Source organism: Panicum virgatum, chromosome 4K (genome assembly GCF_016808335.1).
Source record: "Panicum virgatum strain AP13 chromosome 4K, P.virgatum_v5, whole genome shotgun sequence".
Classification (NCBI taxonomy): domain Eukaryota; kingdom Viridiplantae; phylum Streptophyta; class Magnoliopsida; order Poales; family Poaceae; genus Panicum; species Panicum virgatum.
In genome coordinates this window covers 2,108,098-2,128,043 of record NC_053139.1, presented here as the reverse complement: position 1 = coordinate 2,128,043, position 19,946 = coordinate 2,108,098, and the positions used below count along the sequence as shown (strand labels likewise).

General features: G+C 49.7%; 3 protein-coding genes across 4 annotated transcripts; all 3 read left to right on the top strand.

The window, feature by feature from the left end:
- Window positions 1-2,069: 2,069 nt before the first annotated feature.
- Window positions 2,070-2,965, top strand: LOC120702484 (histone H3.3). Its single transcript, XM_039986301.1, has 2 exons — window positions 2,070-2,272; window positions 2,383-2,965. Exons 1-2 carry the CDS (start codon window positions 2,201-2,203, stop codon window positions 2,719-2,721), a joined length of 411 nt encoding a protein of 136 aa, XP_039842235.1. The 5' UTR covers window positions 2,070-2,200; the 3' UTR covers window positions 2,722-2,965.
- Window positions 2,966-8,374: 5,409 nt separating this feature from the next.
- On the top strand, window positions 8,375-9,580 carry LOC120702481 (histone H1-like). The gene is made up of 2 exons (XM_039986297.1): window positions 8,375-8,717; window positions 8,819-9,580. The coding sequence occupies exons 1-2, from the start codon at window positions 8,466-8,468 to the stop codon at window positions 9,281-9,283; spliced, it is 717 nt and encodes a 238-aa protein (XP_039842231.1). The 5' UTR covers window positions 8,375-8,465; the 3' UTR covers window positions 9,284-9,580.
- A 5,173-nt stretch (window positions 9,581-14,753) lies between these two features.
- On the top strand, window positions 14,754-19,857 carry LOC120702479 (barley B recombinant-like protein D). 2 transcript variants are annotated; one of them, XM_039986295.1, is made up of 3 exons: window positions 14,754-15,075; window positions 17,413-17,536; window positions 18,547-19,857. In XM_039986295.1, the coding sequence occupies exons 2-3, from the start codon at window positions 17,468-17,470 to the stop codon at window positions 19,468-19,470; spliced, it is 993 nt and encodes a 330-aa protein (XP_039842229.1). In that variant the 5' UTR covers window positions 14,754-15,075; window positions 17,413-17,467; the 3' UTR covers window positions 19,471-19,857. The 2 variants fall into 2 exon arrangements, with proteins under 2 accessions (XP_039842229.1, XP_039842228.1); XM_039986294.1 differs by having other exon boundaries at window positions 14,807-15,080.
- The last annotated feature ends 89 nt before the right edge of the window (window positions 19,858-19,946 follow it).

Sequence of the window (19,946 nt, the reverse complement as noted above, 5' to 3'; positions counted from 1 at the left end):
GTCTTTGACTGCATGATTAGATGATGATTAGGCGCGATTACTGTAGCATCACTTTAGTCAATCATGGTGAAACTTGGCTCATTAGATTCGTCTCGAAAAGTTACATCCATTTGTAAAAAAATTCGCAAATAAACTTCGTTTAGTATCTCATACATCCATTCGTCTTTTTATGAAATTTTTTTAGGGTGTTATCCAAACACGGCCCAAGTAAAAAAGGGACAAGGCCATGATTCAAGAAAGCTTAACCAAGAGACTCCAAGATCGGATATGGATCGGATACGGACGGATATCTAGGCAATCAAGAACGGCAACGTATATTATACAAATCACATTTGTATGTAAACTATGAAAACTCCAATCTAAACCACCAGATCAATATCCAAAGGGAGCGCAGGGAGAGTGTGAGGTGAATTTGCAAAAGTATTATTATCTAATCCAAAGGCGGACGGTTAATTGTAAAATTACCCCTCCTCATGCTCCTTGGATCTTAATCCGATGGTTCAGATTGGGATTTCTATAATTTGCATACGTATGTGATTTGCATAGGATACGTTGCCATCAAGGACATCCCTATATCTAATGACTAGCGATCAAAACCCAAAGTTTTCCCTTTTGCTGATAATATAATCATATTTCAAATTTAAGCGTTGTCAACAAGGCATAAATATAAGAAATTTTATCTTGAAATAGAGCACTAGATAGCAGACCCGTTGAATCAACAAAAAAAGACGTTTACTAGTGACTAGTGAGCACTTGTCCTAGAACTATGAGGCGCAAAAGTTCTCATTTGGCCACTGCCTAGCGGTGAGAGAGAAGATGACATGCGTCACTCCGTAGCTCATACGAAATGCTCAATTTGCATAGAAGATTGCAATTTGGCAATGGGAAGATACGGAGGAAGGTAAAGAAGGCGGAAAGCTAAGAGCATCTCCGAGAGATTAGCTAAATTTATTGATTTAGCTACTTTTAAAATAGATTTGATAAAAAATATTAGAGCAATCCAACAAACTCTGCAAACCAAGAGGCTGGATGGCTAGTGAGGTAGGCTATCTAAAAATACAGAGCAAATAAGGTGAGATGGAGAGCCACTAAATTTGGAGAGTCATTTACAAAGTCTGTTGAAGACATTTTTTTCTTTAGCAATAGCTAAAATTATGTTTACAAAATGTTTACAATCATTAACCTCCACACACCTGTATGAGAATTCTACATTTCTTTCTGAACATGTATTTTTGGAACATAGAGGCATGATAGTAGAGTGACATGACTCAAACGATATTTGTTTTTCACACTAATATGCGAGGAGCATAAAAGTAGAGAACCAAGATACTAACCTCCGTTCATAAATAATTGATAACTTTAATTTTACTATTTAAAGTTTGATCTTCAATTTTCTCATAAATTCATTGTTATGCAATTTTAAACATGTGTCGTACTTAAAGTATTATTGACACAAAATACAATGATACTCTAAGTGTTCTCGTTAACTGAATATTTTTTAAATAATTAGCGGTCAAAGTAGCAATAGTAAAAGTCAAAGTTGGCAAGTATTCATGAACGGGGGTTAGTAAAATATATCATCTTTTCACAAAAAAGATAAAATATATCAATATTTCTCCTGTTTGTAGTTTGAATTTGAACTCTGCAATACAAATTCGAGTGCGCTGAACGAGGCCCAGTTCCCAGAACACAACGGCAGTCCCCGCCTCTCTCCTCTTCTCGGTCGGTGCGCAGTCCAAAACCGGACTCCACAACGGGCGCGGCGTTCCGTTCCACACAGCCCAAGCCCACGCGCAGCACCACGCCACGCCGGTCGCTGCCAATCCTGGCCCAGCCCCACCGCCACGTCACCGATCCGTGCCTCCCCTCCCACTCCACCAATCACCGCCTCCGACCCACCCTCCCACGGATCCTGTGCTTTCTCCCGTCCAACCCGGGCCGTCCGATCCCACCGCCTATGCCGAATCGGCTTTCCCAACGGTCACACGAAACCGCCTCGGTCCACACGCCTGCTGCCGCCCACGCGCCCCCGCTCCCCTCCCTGTTCTCCCCGTCCTATATAAATCCGCCCGGCCCCCTCCTTGTTTCCACTATTCGCCTTTCCGCACTCGTCTTTGGGCGTCGACTACTTCGAGTTCCCCCAGCCTCCAAATCCGCCGAGAAGGAAGCCAGGAGCAGCAAGTCGCCGAGAAGAGGAGAGATGGCCCGTACGAAGCAGACCGCCCGCAAGTCCACCGGAGGGAAGGCCCCCCGCAAGCAGCTCGCCACCAAGGTTGGTTCTCGTGCTCTTCCGTTCCGATCTGCTCTGTTGTCGCCGAGATTTGGCTGCGGTTGTTTGGGCCGAGTTGTCCTGAGACGCGTTTGCGATTCGCTGCTGTGCAGGCGGCGAGGAAGTCGGCGCCGACGACCGGCGGCGTGAAGAAGCCCCACCGCTACAGGCCCGGGACCGTGGCGCTCCGCGAGATCCGCAAGTACCAGAAGAGCACGGAGCTCCTGATCCGCAAGCTCCCCTTCCAGCGCCTGGTCCGCGAGATCGCGCAGGACTTCAAGACGGACCTCCGGTTCCAGAGCCACGCCGTGCTGGCGCTCCAGGAGGCCGCCGAGGCCTACCTCGTCGGGCTCTTCGAGGACACCAACCTCTGCGCCATCCACGCCAAGCGCGTCACCATCATGCCCAAGGACATCCAGCTCGCCCGCCGCATCCGCGGCGAGCGCGCCTAAGCCGCCGCCGTACCAGTAGGGGAGAGGGAGGAGGTCAAGATGGAATCGGCTTGTTGATCTGCCCCCCGCCGCGCGTAGTGGGTCTTGCTAGTAGTTGTCGGTCTCGGTTTGGTTAGTGTAAAAACAGGTTGACAAGTCTTACTTGTGTTCCGCTCCTATTTTGGCTTCGCTTCGAGATGAAGCCAGCTTGTTAAAGACTTAATTCGTGATGTTACTAGCAGTAAAAAAATTACATTGTTCTTAATCCCCGCTCTCTGTTTGGTGGTTGGTTGTTGATTCCTCTGCGATAGATGTCCCCGCGGTGACGTGTTATTGACGATTTCAATCGCTTTGTGGTGTGGTGGTGGTGGACGCGTTTTTGTTCAACCAGTGTTCGTAGGTGGTTCGCTGTGGCGACGTGGCGTCGTAATTCACGGAGTCCTTGTAATGGGATTCACGAGCTCGATGCTTTGGACAGCGCGTGGTGTCGTTTCAGTCGGTTGATTATTCTTGTGGATTTTATTTTTTTTCCTTTCTCTTACACCTGGAGGGCAATTTGCTGCGTTGAATATTGGGATGAGACTGACCTCACCAGACGACGGCGGAGGCGACGCTTCTCGACGCCTCTCGACTCCACCGCACACGTGGCCCGGCCCCGGCCCCGCCACCTCCGCCCGCCCGCCCGCCACATCACCCTCGCGACGCCTCCGCCGTCGTCTGCTGAGGTCAGTCTGACGAAGGAAGGGTGCGACACGCATGTGATGTTGCGGGGCAGTTTTCAAATCCGAACAGCGCTATCTGTATGACGCCTGGGCTGCCGGGGGGGGGGGGGGGGGCATTAGATGAACTCGGCCCAGCTTTGCTCAGCCCAGTACTGTACTGAGCTGTTGGCTGGGCCCAAACGGTAATAATTGACAGCTGGTGGATAACGTTTTCGGACGTTTAGTCATGTATCATGCCGGAGTCATGTCAGAGTAACAGAGTTTGCTAAGTGGGGACTGTACAGCTATTTTGATTTTTCTTATTTTCAATTGCTTTCTGAACAATAGTTCTCAGTTTGCAGTTTTATTACTGGATTATATTGATCAGAATAGAGAGATTACAAATCTGATCTTGAAAGAGGCAGGAGAAATCGTAGATAATGTCCAGCACCTTCCAACCAATCATTAAAACTTGTTACCGCACACACCTTGTGCCTCCCAACACAAACACAAAAAGCACACCATCACACAAACCCTCAAAATTCTCCCTCGAATCGAAACCATTCCTCCGAATTCAAAATCCCCAACACCCCTCTCACTCCCAGTTCGACTCCAAAGCCAAAAATCCCAGCCAAACTCCAAAATTTCACCCCGAATTCGCCCTCCAAAGTCCAAACCACCCACCCAAAAACACGAGACGCCGTTGGCCGTTATAAATCGCGCGGCGCGAATCAGCTGCTTGGCACGCCACTGAAAAATCCGCTTGCATCACGAGCACTGCACTTGTTTGTTGGCCATCCATATGCTAAGCTGCGAATTGTGCTGGCCGGTTGGGTTGTGTTGCTGAGGGGTTGGGTTGTGCTGCATGTCGCTGGTGAGGGGTTGGGTTGTGCTGCATGTCGGCTGTCAATCTCAGGGTGCATGAATGATTTATTTTGGTCCTAGTTGAGATAAATTTCATGACAGTTTTTGGTCCATGGGGCTAATCTTTCGCGACATGGACACATGGTTATCTGAGCCAAATGCTGATTTGCTCCTATACTCCGTAGTTTGCTAACAGTAGCACCTGCTATATACTGCAAGCATGAGCGCCAATGTTTTGAGTGATTATCAAGATTAACTAATACTAGCGTGTTAAATGAGGTGTGGCAATGCCATCAAATCCGGTGCCTTTGTTTTGGCCAGATTATCTCACAGATTTTTTTATATAGTAGATTATCTCACAGATTAAGTACTGTGTTAAATGAGGTGATCGGCTGCTTCAATCGAAAACGTGGGCATATACTAGATTATCACAAGCAATGGTGCCTGACACTTGCCTAAACTGAAAGTCTGAAATTGGAGGTCAGGAGGAGGTGACAAATCCGCGGGCGCGGTGCGCTGGTGATGTACCCGGGTGGCGGGTGGTCCGTGCGGCCGTGCCGGCAATGTTTTTTATTTTTTAAAAAAGTAGCATAGATGCACGTGCAATTAAAAAAACTAATTACTTTTTAATTTGAGAATGCATTGAATGATATATTAATTAAATTAATATTCAAATTAAATCTAAAAAACATGCAATATCATAGACATTACTGTTAAGGTCAATATGAATCTATTGCAACCACGAACGAAACTAAAATAATTAAACGGTTAAGGTTCAATGATATAGGAATAGGGATTAAGCGGTTGAGATTTTCACATGGAGGGAAGAGCCGCGGTGGCGGCGGCAGTGAGGCCCGGACTGTGTGGAGGAAGGGGGAGGGAAAAGGACCGCCGGGTAGGGGTGAGCAAACCTATGCTTTGGTGGGGGGTATGTGCGGGCGGGTAAGAGTAAGCGAAATATACATGTGGTGAGAAAAAAATTATTTTTTAGCGTAAATATTTTTGAACATGCAATTTGCGTTTACCCTTCCTGCTACCATCCCTCGACCCTAACACGTGAGTCAAAAAATAACTTTTCTAACATAAATGTTCTTGAACTTGCAATTTCTGTGGCCCTACCTTGGATCCTAACACGTGAGTCCAAAAATCGCTTTTGCTGCTTCTTTTTTTTATTCAAATTTGCAGTGTCTCCATGGCTGTGTTTAGATGAGGGGAATTGGGGGAGAAAAAGTCACGTCAGTCACTGTAGCACACTGTATCATTTTTCGTTTGTTTGTGGTAAATATTGTCCTACCATGACTTAACTAGGCTCAAAAGATTCGTCTCACAACGTACATCAAAACTATGCAATTAGTTTTTTTATTTAACTACATTTAGTACTCCATGCATGAGTTATTTGCTATATTTAATGTTTTGATGTGATAGGAGATGTGATGGATGTGATGGAAAGTTTGGAAATTTTGGTGGAACTAATCACACCCCCATATTGGTCCTGTTTAGACTTGTTTCGACTAAAAATTAAAGTTGCTTCGTCGATGTTGTGATAGGACACGGACTTTCAAAAAGGACACGGACGACACGAACAAATACTGTGTCAGAATCTCCTTACGCTACAACAGGGGACTCGCAGCTTGTGTGGACCTGACACGTTGGTATTGAGGAAGCCTTTGCTTTGCCAAGTCAGAGGAACACGTAACTCCGAACAAAAGACATGCAATAGGTAACGTGGTAGTCATCTATTAGGTGAGAAGTAGTATCGACCTGGGAGTCTTTTTTTCCCCCGGGCGCAGGCCTCTATTTTCTTGCAAAACACATGGGCAGATAAACAAACTTGTGGTGAGAAAAATAATTGATTTTGGACATAAACAACTCGCAGTTTTTATGGGTCTCCACTCCCTCCCACCTTTCTAAGTCCTAACAGGTGGATCCGACATGAGAGGTATGGTGGGTCCGATTTAGATGAGAAAAATTTTCAATTATTTTCGATTTTTATAGTATAGATAGATTTTAACTCGGACATGCGTAACCGCCACGCCACTCCGCTCCCTTCCCTCCCCTCCCCCTCTGCTCTCTGGAAATGGCGCGCCACGCCGCCACCTCTTCACTCCGCCCCCCGTCCATCCTCTCCTCTCCGTTACTCCACTCAGCGATTCCGCAACATTCAGATGCAACCCCTTGCATTTTCTGATTGGATGCTTGACAGGCAGCGGATTGTTACCGGCACATTCCTGCTGATGTTGCCTTTGATCGAGAACCTGCTGCAAATTAAGAACTTTTGAAAGTTGTTCGCCTCAAGGGTGCAACATCCAGCATCCCGCAGACATGGACATCCACCGCAGCAATCAGCACCGGCGAGGCCCTCCGAGTCCAAGCAGCGCGCGGAGACGGCACCAGGACGCTGGTCCATGTCAATTGGCGTGGGTAGGGCTGCAGGTGGCGGGCGCGGGGGCCGGGCTGTTCATCGGCGTCCCGGGTGGCTCTGGCCGCGGAAACGGACACGAAGGGCGACGTACGGCAGGGAAGATGCATGTCGGTCGCCGCCGCGGAGTGCAATGCGGCGAGGAGAGATGCGCGTGCAAGGGCGGAGACGGCGCCGGCGGCTGCTAGTATGACACTTTACACTTGTGAGGAGCGTGCTGTGACGTCGAGGGCGCCGGCGATGCCAAGCGCGGCGGCGCGCGCCCTGTTCGGTTGGGCGGCTGAGGCTGGGGCTGGCGCTGGACTACTGAGTCTGCGAATGGGCCTAGCAGCTCCAGCCCAGTAGCTCTCCGCCCAGCCAAATGTTTTGCAAATAGACTTTGTTTAGTACTCCATATATGCGAGATTTCTTTCTCGGCTTTGTGTACGAGGGGTTTCTAGTGTGAACCAAATAAGGCCATGATATAGTTTCTGACAGTGACAGTGTGCATCTATTTTGGCTTCGCTTCGAGATGAAGCGAGCTTGTTAATTCGTGATGTTACTACCAGTAAAAAAATTACATTGTTCTTAATCCCTACTCTCTGTCGGTTTAATCCCGGCGCGGCGTTGGAAGCTGGGGATCGATCAGGCGCTGGACTTGGCTCAACCAGTCGTCGGCGGTGGTTCGAATTGGCAACGTGGCTTAATTCACGTGTCACGGAGGGCGTGCGCGAGCTCGATGCTTTGGGACAGCCTGCGATGTCGTTTTGAGGCGATGATTCTTCGAGTGGGGTGAGTACACCAGGAGGGTAATTTGCCGCGTTGAATTGGGAGGGCGGTGTGAATTGTTTTGGGCTACGGTTTGGTAGACCTGTTTGGTTTTGGCGTGGGCTGTCGGCAGTAAAATTAGGCCCAACTAAAGCGGGCCAGCCCAATACTGAAGCAGCTCATATTCACGCTCTTGACCCTGGTCATTTCGCTTTGACTTGCTATTCTTTACCCTTTTTCTTGTCTCCGGTAAATAAAATAGTACTACTTAGCATGATACCGTATCATGCTGAGTAATGTCACGGATTGCTGTTCCGTGATGGTTCGGCAGGCAAAGCTATTTCGACTTTTCTATTTTCAGTTTTTTTTTCCCTAAACTTGCCTTCTCAGTTTGCAGTTTTATTATTGGAGCATAGTGGTTAGTACATGATTACAGAAACGAACAAATGCGAACTTGAAGTAAACTCTCAGGCATAAGCTGATAAGCTGCTGTAGATAACGTGATGGTCTCAGGCTCTAACCAATCCTCAAACCGTACAAACCTTGAGCCTCCCAGCACAAACACAAAAAGCACACCGTCACACAAATCTTCAAAATTCTCCTTGGATTCAAAACCATTCTTCCGGATTCAAAATTCGTCACACCCACCTCGCCCCCAACTCCACCGCAAAGCAAAAACCCCCAACACAAGTCCAAAATTTCATCCCCAATTCGCCCTCCAAACCATCCGCCCAAAAACACTCGAAAACACACAAGCACTCGGCCCTCAGCCCCTCACCCAGGGCCTCGCGGCGCGAAAAGTCCAGAAGCATCCCGGGGGCCAGCCGGCCGGATCGCCCGGCCACGCGTACGCTCCGGATGCGTCGTCCGAGGATCCCGATCCGCGTGCGGCCTCGTCCGACCAATCGGGGCGCGCCGTTGGCCGTTATAAATCACGCGGCGCGAATCAGCGGCTCGGCACGCCAGTGAAAAATCCGCTTGCATCACGAGCACACTGAAACAGAGTAGAGGAGCGATCTTTGCTGTTGTTTCCCATGGCGACCGCGGCTGAGGAAGCTGCACCGGCCGTTGCCGTTGCGCCGGCGCCGGAGAAGGTGGCTGAGGTGAAGGAGGCGGCCGCTGTGGAGACGCCGGAGAAGGTGGAGGAGGCGCCGAAACCTGCGGAGGGGGAGGGGAAGAAAGCAGAGGATGGGGAGGAGAAGAAGGCAGAGGCGGGGAAGAAGGCGCGGAAGCCGCGCAGCAGGAAGCCCAAGTCCGCCGGGCCGCACCACCCGCCCTACTTCGAGGTGAGCCAAGATTCTTCTCTTTCCTTTGTGGTTTGGTTGATCGATGAGATGATTGGGCGATGCTGATGGTCAAATAAAATGAATCTTTGCTGTGGGATCAGATGATCAAGGAGGCGATCCTGTCGCAGGACGGCAAGGCGGGGGCGAGCCCGTACGCGATCGCCAAGCACATGGAGGAGAAGCACCGGGACGTTCTCCCGGCCAACTACCGCAAGGTGCTGGCCGTGCAGCTGCGCAACTTCGCCGCCAAGGGTCGGCTCGTCAAGGTCAAGGCCTCCTTCAAGCTCGCCGCGGCCGAGGAGAAGAAGGCCGCCTCCGCCACGAAGGCGAAGCCAACGCCGGCGCCGGCGGCTGCGGCTCCCAAGCGCAAGAGGACCGCGGTCCCCGCCGCGGCCGCCAAGAAGAAGCCGGCGGCCCCCGCGGAGGCGAAGAAGGCGCGCGCGAAGCGGGCGAGGAAGGCGGCCCCGGCGCCGGCGCAGCCGATGCCGAAGCCGAAGCAGCAGCAGACCAGGCCCGTGCGCGCCGCCGTCGCCAAGAAGGCCGCCGCCAACAAGGCCAGCGCCTGATGAACCGCCGCCGCCAGTGCTCTGTTTCGTTTTGGTCCCGTGTGCGCGCCGCCGTGTACAGCTAGTAGTTGTCGTCGTCGTTAAGCAGTTGTAGTGGTCGTCTCCGGCAGCTCGATCGGGCCGAGCGCTCTGCTCCGCCGCTCGCTAGACCTTGTGTTGGATTGTAAATACCGAAACCCTGCGGGGGGTGATGCCAATAAGCGCGCGCTTGAAGCTTCTTTTGCTGGTGCTTGGAAGAAGATGCCCGTGTGGTGATATGCTAGTTATCTGGACTGTTGACCATCGTGCTAGTTCTAATCGCTGGTGCTGCTTTATTGGTGAAAAAGTTTGGATTTGGTAGTAGCACGTTTTGTTGTTATTTAATAATTACATGTTTTGTTGTTATTTAATAATTAATATTTAATTATAGATTAATTAATATCGTTAGATTTATTTTGTGGGAGTCGATTAGATTGCGTAATTAGTAATTTTTTTAATTATATTTAATATTTTATGTATGTATTTAAAAATTCGATGCGATGAAAATTATAAAAGAAATTGAAAAAATTGAAAACTAAACAGGGCCTTAACCTTTCTCTTGTTCTGCTTCAGAGATTCAGAGTACACCCAGCCAGCTCACGGTTCGATCTGATGCCTGGGAGGGCAGCCGCGTAGTGGCTTGGACCGTGCTGGAGTGATTCGTGGTCCGGGGTCCTGCCCTCCTGGGGAAGGGGCTCAATCGAGAAGCTTCTGGAAATATGTCGGCGACGCCATGGGAATTGGGAAGCCTCTGCCCAGTGCCCAGTGCTTACGTGGAAGAGAGATAAAACAGGAGAGAAGGTGGCGGGCGGTCGCCGAAGCGCCGGCTCAGGGGGTGTTTAAGATTGAGAGACTTCAAAAAAGTCTTAGGGACTTTTTAGTATTTAGAAGTATTAAATAAATATTAATTATAAAACTAACTGCAGAACCCTATGGCTAAACTGCGAGACGAATCTAATGAGGTATCTTAATCTATGATTAGCGAATGGTTACTGTAGCATTATTGTAGCCAATTATGAATTAATTAGGCTCATTAGATTCGTCTCGCAAAAAAGTACTCAGCTGTCAAAAAACATTTATAAACAGATTTTATTTAATACTATAAAATAGTAAGATTCCTTTTAATGTGATAGGGACTTCTGAAAAAAGTCCTGGAACCAAACAAGGCCTCAGGCGGGCTGAAAAGCCAAACTGCTGCTGCGATTGGCTGCAAATTGCTGCTGCGCATTAATTTTCAATGGGGCCCGCCACCATGAAGCCTTCTCCCGGCCCGTTGCGGGGTTTTTTAGGGGGTGTTTAGAAACAGGGACTTCAAAAAAGTCCCAGGGACTTTTTAGTATTTAGAAGTATTAAATAAATATTAATTATAAAACTAACTGCAGAACCCTGTGGCTAAACTGCGAGACGAATCTAATGAGGTATCTTAATCTATGATTAGCGAATGGTTACTGTAGCATCAATGTAGCAAATTATGAATTAATTAGGCTCATTAGATTCGTCTCGCGAAAAAACACTCAGCTGTCAAAAAAACATTTATAAACATATTTTATTTAATAATATAAAATAATAAAATTCCTTTTGATGTGATAGGGACTTTTGAAAAAAAAAAGTCCTGGAGCCAAACAGGCCCTTATAAAACTTGCTCTCAGTAGTCCAGCAGGAGAGAGGAAGACTGAGGAGCAGAGCCCGAGCAGCAGCCTCCGCCCAGCTCAGAAGGCGCGGGGACGTGGCGGGCGCGCACGCGGCCGCCAGTGACAGCGAGACCGCCGCGCTGGCATATTTTTTTTTTGAAAGCACCTTCTCTGGGGAGAGGAGTCCCGTAAGATTTTTGGACGGGACTCAACGTTGACAAAATTGTCCGCGAAATCTCATAACACGACATACTACAGCACTTACGCCACCACACGCACAATCTCATAACACAAAGTACTGTAGCACTTACGCCACCACCCACGCACACACGCTACAGTACCGTGGGAACACTGTTTCCAGTGCGACACCCGCGTTCCTCCCGATGGAAATCGAACATGGGCTGGCAAGCTCGCGCACCTGGCAAGTTGCCGACAGTGGCGCCACGGAATGCGGCGACCGGAGCAGCGGCTGGATGAGGTCCCTGAGATTTGCGTGGTGGAAACGCTCGGGCTCGGCCGATCTGGAGCTGGACACCCAACGTGCCCCTGGGTTTCGAGGAAAAAAATCGGGCGGACACCGGGCGCAGGGGCGCCCCCCTGCGACGCCCCGCCCGATGTTCGCCTTTTCCAATTGGACGACGCCTGTCGTTCGGCTCCCGCTTGCTCGGCGCCCGCTCGGCTTCCGCTAAACTCGCTCACTCGGCTCACCTCCTTTTCCTAGCCTCGGCTCGCCTCCCGATCGTAACGCAAGGCTGAAGCCCTAACTGGCGCTGGCGCTCGCGTGCAGCGACAGTTCATCGACGGACGGCGAAGCCCTACCCGGCAACAGCGACGGGCGGAGGGGATCAAGCGGCGGTTCATGTCACCCGTGCGAAGCTCTACCTGGCCAGGTGACGCTGCTGATTCACCTCACGCTTCTCTCGCATTCTTGTGGCTGCTTCGACAGCTTCGTTCATCTTCCTGGGCAGGCATTCTCGTTCTTTGCTTCAACGGCTGGTAGTTGTGAACTGTGCAAGGAGGCAAGGAGCACGCTAGAATGATGTACAGGTTGCAAGAACGATCTCATAAATGCTAGCACTAGGAAGCCAAGCCAAATTAAACAGATCATGCTAGCTGCGGGGGATGCCGTCATGTTTTTTCTACTTTGGCGCATGTGTGAATGATTTAGTTGCTTATTCTCTTACGCAGGTGATCAACCAGCTTCCATGGATCAACCAGCCGCCTCCGTGGCAGGTGTTCCTTGAGATCAATATCAACAGATAACAGTGTTATCAAGTCAAAATCGAAATTCATACATCACTCGATTCCACAATGTTTCATAGTTCATATCAATGCCAATTATTAGAGAAACAAAAGCATGAACATCACCCACACCAGCAGGAAACAAAACTGAATCCCAGCACAACGCAATTTGTTGCTACGTGAATGGAACTTAAGCAATTCGATTCCACAATGTTTTTATGACTATCTTCGAATTTCTGAATGAAGCTGAACAGCAGCACACAGTTCCACCATAACCGTACAAGGATATCTCATTCACAGGATTCAGGCAACAGCAGAAATCACTTGTACGATCACCAGTTTCTCAGCATTCCTCCTGAACAAAGATCACAAGAAAACGTAAGATCAGCTAGCCATCGAGCAAATCGCGAGTCCTACAGAACTCAGAGACCTCTTCTCGTTGACACCGCCTAACTCACCAATCATGGGGCGGTGATGGCAAGCGCAGCGCTCAGCCTAGCGAGATCCAGTGCGGCGCTCAGAAATTCGGGGGTGCGGCTGCCAGCAGCGAGGCCTCGGGCGCTCGGCGGCCGGCACCGGGGGCCTCGCACGCGCGACGGCCGGCAGCGAGGGCTCCAGCGCGCGGGTGCGGAGGCACCGGCGGAAGCGGGGGCGCGGCAGTGGGGAGCTGGCCACTCTTCTCTCGCTCCATCAGCTCCTCGCTCGCCGCAACGCCGTGAAGCCTCCCGCCGCCGCCATTGCCGAGGATTGGAGCCGTCAAGTCTCGATTGGTGAAGAAGGGAGCGATGAAGTGGAGCCGGGCGCTGGCTATTCCATTCACCGAGTCGAGGTCGTGTGCAAGCCAATCCCCCTGACGAAGCCGAGCCGTTCACTGCGCCATCCGTCAGATCCTAGAGGAACGGCATCCGGGCTGGGGGCGCACGGGAGGTGGGGCGCGCCCGGTGTCCACTCAATTTTTTTCCCGTTTGGATCCTTGGCACCACGGCTTCCGTTAGCCAGGTTCACGAGAAATGTAGAAATCGATTATTTCGGTCGAGCGACGCAGGTAGGGGTGGACAGCGCGAAGCAGCAGGAAGCGGTGGTAATGGATCATGGCATTAGTGATCTTTTCACAGTCTAGCTTTTTTAGATTCCAGTTCTTAAATTTTCCAGTTTAAAATATTGGACTCTTTATCACCTCTAGATGCTCGACTATGCTGTATGCATCCAGTTAACTAAACTGTGAGTTAACCAAATTGTGACTTGTGAGTAATTGCACACAGCTACTTTGATCAAGAAGAATCTGTTCGCAGCAGCGCGGCTAAGAAGAGCCTAGCTCGGCTGGTACGGTGAGGCTCGGGCACGCGGGCAACCAAAACAGCGCATAGGGCGGCACACGGCGGACAAAATCTTGCGCCATGGACGTGGAACGGATCGGACCCGCACTTCCTGTCCCGTAAGAGCAGGTATTATAAGTCTAGTTTCAATGAGAGTTTTATGGAGGGTTTCATGATATTAAATACCACCATTTTTGCTGATATGGCAAGGAAAGAGAAGGGTGGAGTTTCATGGGATGTGAGTAGAGTTTCATCACCATAAAACTCATCTGGCATAGTTACCTAGTTCTCAGTCTAGGTAACTGTGCCCATAAAACTCCCACTGAAACTGGCCTAAGGTCAGCGAGGCGGGCTGGGAGCACAACCACATCGAAAACGAAAAAATCATCGCTGGTGGAGAGAGAAATGGAGAGAGAAGGTAAAGCGGGCGTCTCGCTACACGCCGGCTTCTAGCCGGCTGTTGCGCGCGCGAGCTGCCCTCATTTGCTGCGCTGCTGCTGCGCTCGCGCGCGTGCTGCTTTCATTGGCCGCAGCGCTGCTTGCTTGCTCCTGCTGCCACCGCCCGCCATAAATGCTCACCATGCTGGTGATTTTCTCCGCCGGCAGCAGGCTGGGTTATAAGAGCAAGTATTATAGTTGGCGAAGAGTCGGCTGAATCCGACGTGGAAGGGTGAAAAAGTATGAAAGAGAAAGATGCGAACGTTTGGCCAAGGGTGTGTTTAGTTCCCACAAAATTTCCAAATTTTCCATCACATTCCATATCACATCAAAACATTAAATATAGCAAATAACACATGCATGGAGTACTAAATGTAGTTAAATAAAAAAACTAATTGCATAGTTTTGATGTACGTTGCGAGACGAATCTTTTGAGCCTAGTTAGGTTATGGGTGGACAATATTTACCACAAACAAATGAAAAATGCTACAATGTACTATAGTGAGTGATGTGACTTTTTCTCCCGACTTTTCACCCCATAACACAGCCAAACTTGCTCTAAGCCCTGCTCTAAACGTTGCTCCTGCGCCTGGTGGGCCCTCGCTGCAGAGGCACGCACGAAAGCATGTCACGCTCCGCCCTGCAATAGAGTGGAGAGGGACTGCGAGGAAAGGTGCGTGCCTGCCTGCCAGTGCTATCCCCTCCCCATCCATCCATACGCACGGCGCCCGTACGCCGCCGTCGCCCTCTGACACGTGGGCCCCATCTCCCGCCCCTCCGCCTCCTCCGCAACGCTCGCTTGCTCCCCCAACCCCTTACCAGCCAAAAAAAAAACCGAAAAAAAAACCGAAAGAGAGAGAGGGGGGAAGAGGAAGAGGAAGAGGGGGAGAGAGAGAGGGAGAGAGGAGAGAGACGGACGGAGAGGGTCAGTGGTGGTACTAGCAGCCGCACCAGGCCACCAGCTGCCTCGGAGAGCCCCCTCCCCCGCCGCCCCTGGCCTCCGGCCCGCTGCCGTTCCCACCCTCGCGCTTCCCCCCCAGCTGCTGCTCGCTCGCCGGCGGCTGGAGCCCACGGGTGGCAGGGCGGCCGCGCGCGCCCCGTCCTCCTCCGACGGAAGCCTCTAGAGCGTCCCCCAGCTGCTGATAGCGTACGGTAACCGCTCCCATCTCTCCATCGTTGGTTCAGCAACCGGGAGGCGATTCGCCTCCCAATTTTTTTCTCCCGCGCGGTTTCGCGTGACGGGGAGGGCCGCATTGGATGAGGGAGGCGGCGGGTTAGGCGGTTCTCCGCCCCGGCGAATCCGCGCGGGTTCTGGGCGGCGCTGGCGCTGGCGGTCGGAAGTCGGATTGGGTGATCTAGGGTTTAGTGCCTCTGATTTGTGTTTCTCGTCTTTTTTTGGCCGTGTCTATTGCGAATTCCTGGCCCGATTAGACCCGCGGGGATGGGGGGCTAGTTGGAATTCCCCGTCGAGCTGTGAACTGTGCATGCGAGGTTTTTGGACGGTTAAGCGAGTGGCAGCGTTCGTGATCGTTTGGTGGTGTGATTCCCTGGGGACGTCTATTTGACGCGCGCGCGGGTGGCCGCGATTGCATCGCACAAGCCGCCGCGCCGCCGCGCCACCGCTCCCCCGCCTCCGCCTCCGACTGCCTCCGGCCGCCTCCGCCTCCCCCTCCGGCCGCCTCCGCTCCGGTCACCGCCTCCGCCTCCGCCTCCGCCACCACCTTCGGCCACCTCCGCCGGCCGCCTCCGCCTCCGCCTCCGGCCGCCGGATCTCGCCGGATCCCGCTGCCTCCGCCTCCTCTGCCTCTCGCCGGATTCCCTCGCCGTGCATTGGGATTACGAGTGCCCTGCTGCCTTTAGAGTTGGTAGGGTGGGAAATTGGTGCTCTGCTAGTTACTTCTGCTACTGCTCCCTGTCCCATGCTGGGCTCTTAATCCCTAACATGTTTTGTCATTATAGTATGAACATTGACTGATTAGTGGCTTGGCTATCTGAACCACCTGTGAACTGTTGCCATGCCCTTCCTCAGCCACTGTTCAGGAGTTAATCGCTTCATTGACAGGTCATTGGTCGACCTAATGCTATTTTATGTGTACACTTGTCTTATCTGACTGCTTCCTGTAATAATCGCATCTATGGTTACTTCATAAAGCCAGTTGCAAAATAGTGTTTATAAGAAACTCCAATGCATTTCGGGGCTGACGGTGCACATTTTGGTTCTCCTGCTTGCGCTTGCTTTGCTGGGGATATGGCGTGTGATGTTCTTGGCCAATCAGAATTCCTGGTGACTGTTTTCGAACAAACCCTTGTAGGGATTGCACTCTATTTTGCACAATATGCATTTGTTCATGCCTCCTGTCACAAGATGAACACAACTGACGTTCAGCACTAGCATATTTTTATGCGAAATTTATGCGACAATCAATTGATGCCATGTTTCAATTAATAGAGCTCTGGATCTGTAGTCCATCCATAACTACCCTCTTCTAATACTTTGGAGCTATAATTCAATAATTAACACGATAAATCATATCTTACCCAAAGCTATACCCTGGTCACCTGGTGAAAACTGGGCTTGGATCCATGCATGTAGCGTCTTGTTTGTCCTTTCCCCTCCATTTTGCTGTGGCCTTCTGTTCTCATACATATTCTTTACTGAACTTGCTGCTATGGAGATAACATGTAGTCGTCCAGTCTTTTTTTTTTTTTGAGACAAGGGAGATTCATTCATTAACTAGACCTCTGGTGTTCTGCGGGTGAACTACGCACTCTGGGGTTTCATACCACCTCCCCGAAGGAACGCTACCTGAGACCTGCTTTGCCAGAACATGTGCAACCCTATTACAATTTCTACCAGAAAAAGATAGAGTAAAGTTCTGAAACAGAGAGCTCAACTCCTGGATCTCCCTCAGCAGCGCAAGCATGCTGGACCTCTGGTGTTCTCCTACATGCCAAAGTGTCACCGACTCCTGGCAGTCCGTTTCCATGGTCACTTGCTGCATCCCGAACTGCTGTGCTAGCGCCAAGCTCTGTAACCCCGATACTTCAACATGACCCCGTATCACGTATCCGATACGTATCCGCGTATCCGTATCCGATACTCTGATACACCTTTGTGCCTTTAAGTTTTGCAGAAATTTGACGTATCCACGTATCCGTATCAGGCCGATACTGATACGCCTATCCGTATCGGTGCTACATAGGCGCCAAGCCATCCCTACAAGCTAGGGCCTCCATTAGAAGAGCATCAAGACAGTTAGCGTACCATTTAGCTCCTCCTCTGAAAACTCCCTGGTGATCTCTAAGCACTGCACCAGTCTCCCCTTGCTGTTGATCAGCAATAGTGAAACCTTTTTTCAATTCCTGTCTGCCTCTGTTATTCCCGATCTCTCTAGAACTATAAGCTTGCTAAAATATAATCTCTTTGGAAAACAGTTTCCTGTATTGTTCTCTGTTTCACTGATTTTGTTCCTTTATTTTGCAGGTGATCTACTGATCTCATTGCTGCCCTGTTTTGCTGGCGGCGAGCAGATGTAATAATGGACAACCTTGGGCATAGAGAAAATGGAAGGCAAAGGCCTGACCAATTTAAAGCAGTTCATACTCAGGTTGGTGTAATTCATCCTCTAGAATTTGTATGCAGGTTTTGAAGTTTTCATACCTATACACATCCCTCGCCTCGGTCATATGAAATACACTGACTAAATGTGCCATAAGATATCTGCTTCAGCTGTTTTTACCACTGGACATTGTGCTGTAGCTAACCTTGATTGTTGAAGGATGTATGGTCTTAATATATCTAGACAAGTAAAAGAAGTGTAATTATGCTGTTTCTGCACCCAAAGCAAACCGTCCCCTTAATAGGAGGCAGAAAGTCTGATTACTGAAACAGAGAAAGATAAATTCTGGCACCAGCAACTATCCATCTTTACAAATGTAATGGCAAATGTTAACAAGTCAAAGAACAAAACACCATCAACATAATTATTCAGTCAAAATGGTCATGTCCGATCAGTTAATTTCTGCATGGGGAAGCTTGTTATGATTTTTTTTGATTTATTGCTGGATAGGTAGCCAGACTTCCAAATCTTATGAGTAAAGGTAGTTATTTCTGGGCTAACATATTCAAACAGCTCCGCTGCTCATTTACTGTTCATATATGCTAACTGCTATATTGTATCGAGGTTATGATGTTAAAACCTGCGATGCATATGCTGTTTCTCATTTTAGAACAAACTATTGTGGATGCAATCATGCGAACCCGTCTACCACTCTACCTTAATATCCAATGAGAGAACTCTTGAAATCCTGAGTGCTAGTTGGGCATTTACGCACAGTTGTTATATAGATTAAACCTCGTCTAACTTCATTCTCAGTTATACATTGTGGTTCATTGCTGTTCTGTGTATGCTGCATAATGTTTTAGTTTTCTGTTCAATTTTTATCCTATCTAAATATCTAAATGGTATAACTCTGGATGCTTATGCAATTATCTTCTTTGGTTATGCCATATAGCTTTGTAGCAAGTAGTAGGATACTAGGATTAACTGTGCAGTATGGAACTTCCATGTATCTGTTCCTAAAACAATGGACTTACGGTGCATGTTCTGTGTTTCAGTGGATGATGCCTCAGCTAAAAGACCATCATAGTATGAATCTCCTAGCACTCATGAATGAGAAGGACAGTGCCATCCGAGAAAGGGACCATGCTCTTGCTGAGAAGAAAGCTGCTATAGCTGAGCGAGACATGGCGTTTGCTCAGCGGGATGCTGCAATGGCTGAACGGAATGCTGCAATTGTAGAAAGAGACAATGCCCTTGCTGCACTGGAACTTGCCCGTACAAATGGGTTCAATACGAATAATGGAAATGGATTTCACCAACACCAAGGACCTCCTCTCCATGGTACAAAGAATATCCACCACCATGACCAGCTATCTCATGTACAATCATCGCCATTGCAGCTGGCTGATTCTCCATATGACCATGCCAGAGAAATGCACATATCAGAAGCATACCCTATCGCAACAGCTCCGGGATGTATTGGGAAAGGGAAGAAGCCAAGGAAGAATAATACACAGGCTTCTCCATTGAAGAGGCCATCAGGTGTGCTCCGGAAAACCAAGAAAGCAGCCAGTGAGTGGAAGAATAGGGGGATGTCTGGTGGAGGTGAAGATTCAACTCGTGCTTCTGTGATGAAGAACGAGTGGAAGGACCAAGATCTTGGCCTGAACCAGGTCCCATTCGATGAGTCAACCATGCCCGCACCCGCCTGCTCGTGCACAGGGGAGCTTCGGCAATGCTACAAGTGGGGAAATGGCGGGTGGCAGTCGTCGTGCTGCACCATGAGCATGTCCATGTACCCACTTCCTGTGATGCCCAACAGGCGCCACGCCCGCATGGGGGGAAGGAAGATGAGTGGCAGTGCGTTCACAAAGCTGCTCAGCCGGCTGGCAGCTGAAGGCCATGATCTCTCGACACCAGTGGACCTCAAGGACCACTGGGCCAAGCATGGCACAAACCGGTATATCACCATCCGGTAGCACCAGCGGTCATTGTTGTATCTGCCATTCAAGCTGAAAAGGGAGATGGTGCGAAAGTTGCTTCTCCTGCATCCCTGGAGCAGCCTTACTGGTGCCATATTTTGTAATGTCATTGGTTTCTAGAGGATGTGGGTAGACATTTGTGTTCACATGGCTGTAGGTTCTCCCCTTTCAGAACTGTTAATTGTGCTCGTGGCGCAGAAATGCTGCAGCCCACGAAAATGCAAGTGTAATTGTAGTTCCCAGGTATTCACCGTGAGATCATTGTATAGCTGTGATATCTGGTTTCAACTAGTATTTGTGGAAGGTGGACTATAATTAGCTTCAGTACCATGGCACAGTCCTACTTTCACGCCATTTGGTGATAGATCTAAATCATCTTGTCCATTTGGTGGTGGATCTTAATCTGGCGTGATTGACAGCTCTTTTTTTCTTTCTGTTTTTCAGACATGTTGAGTATAGTGTTAAACGATCTG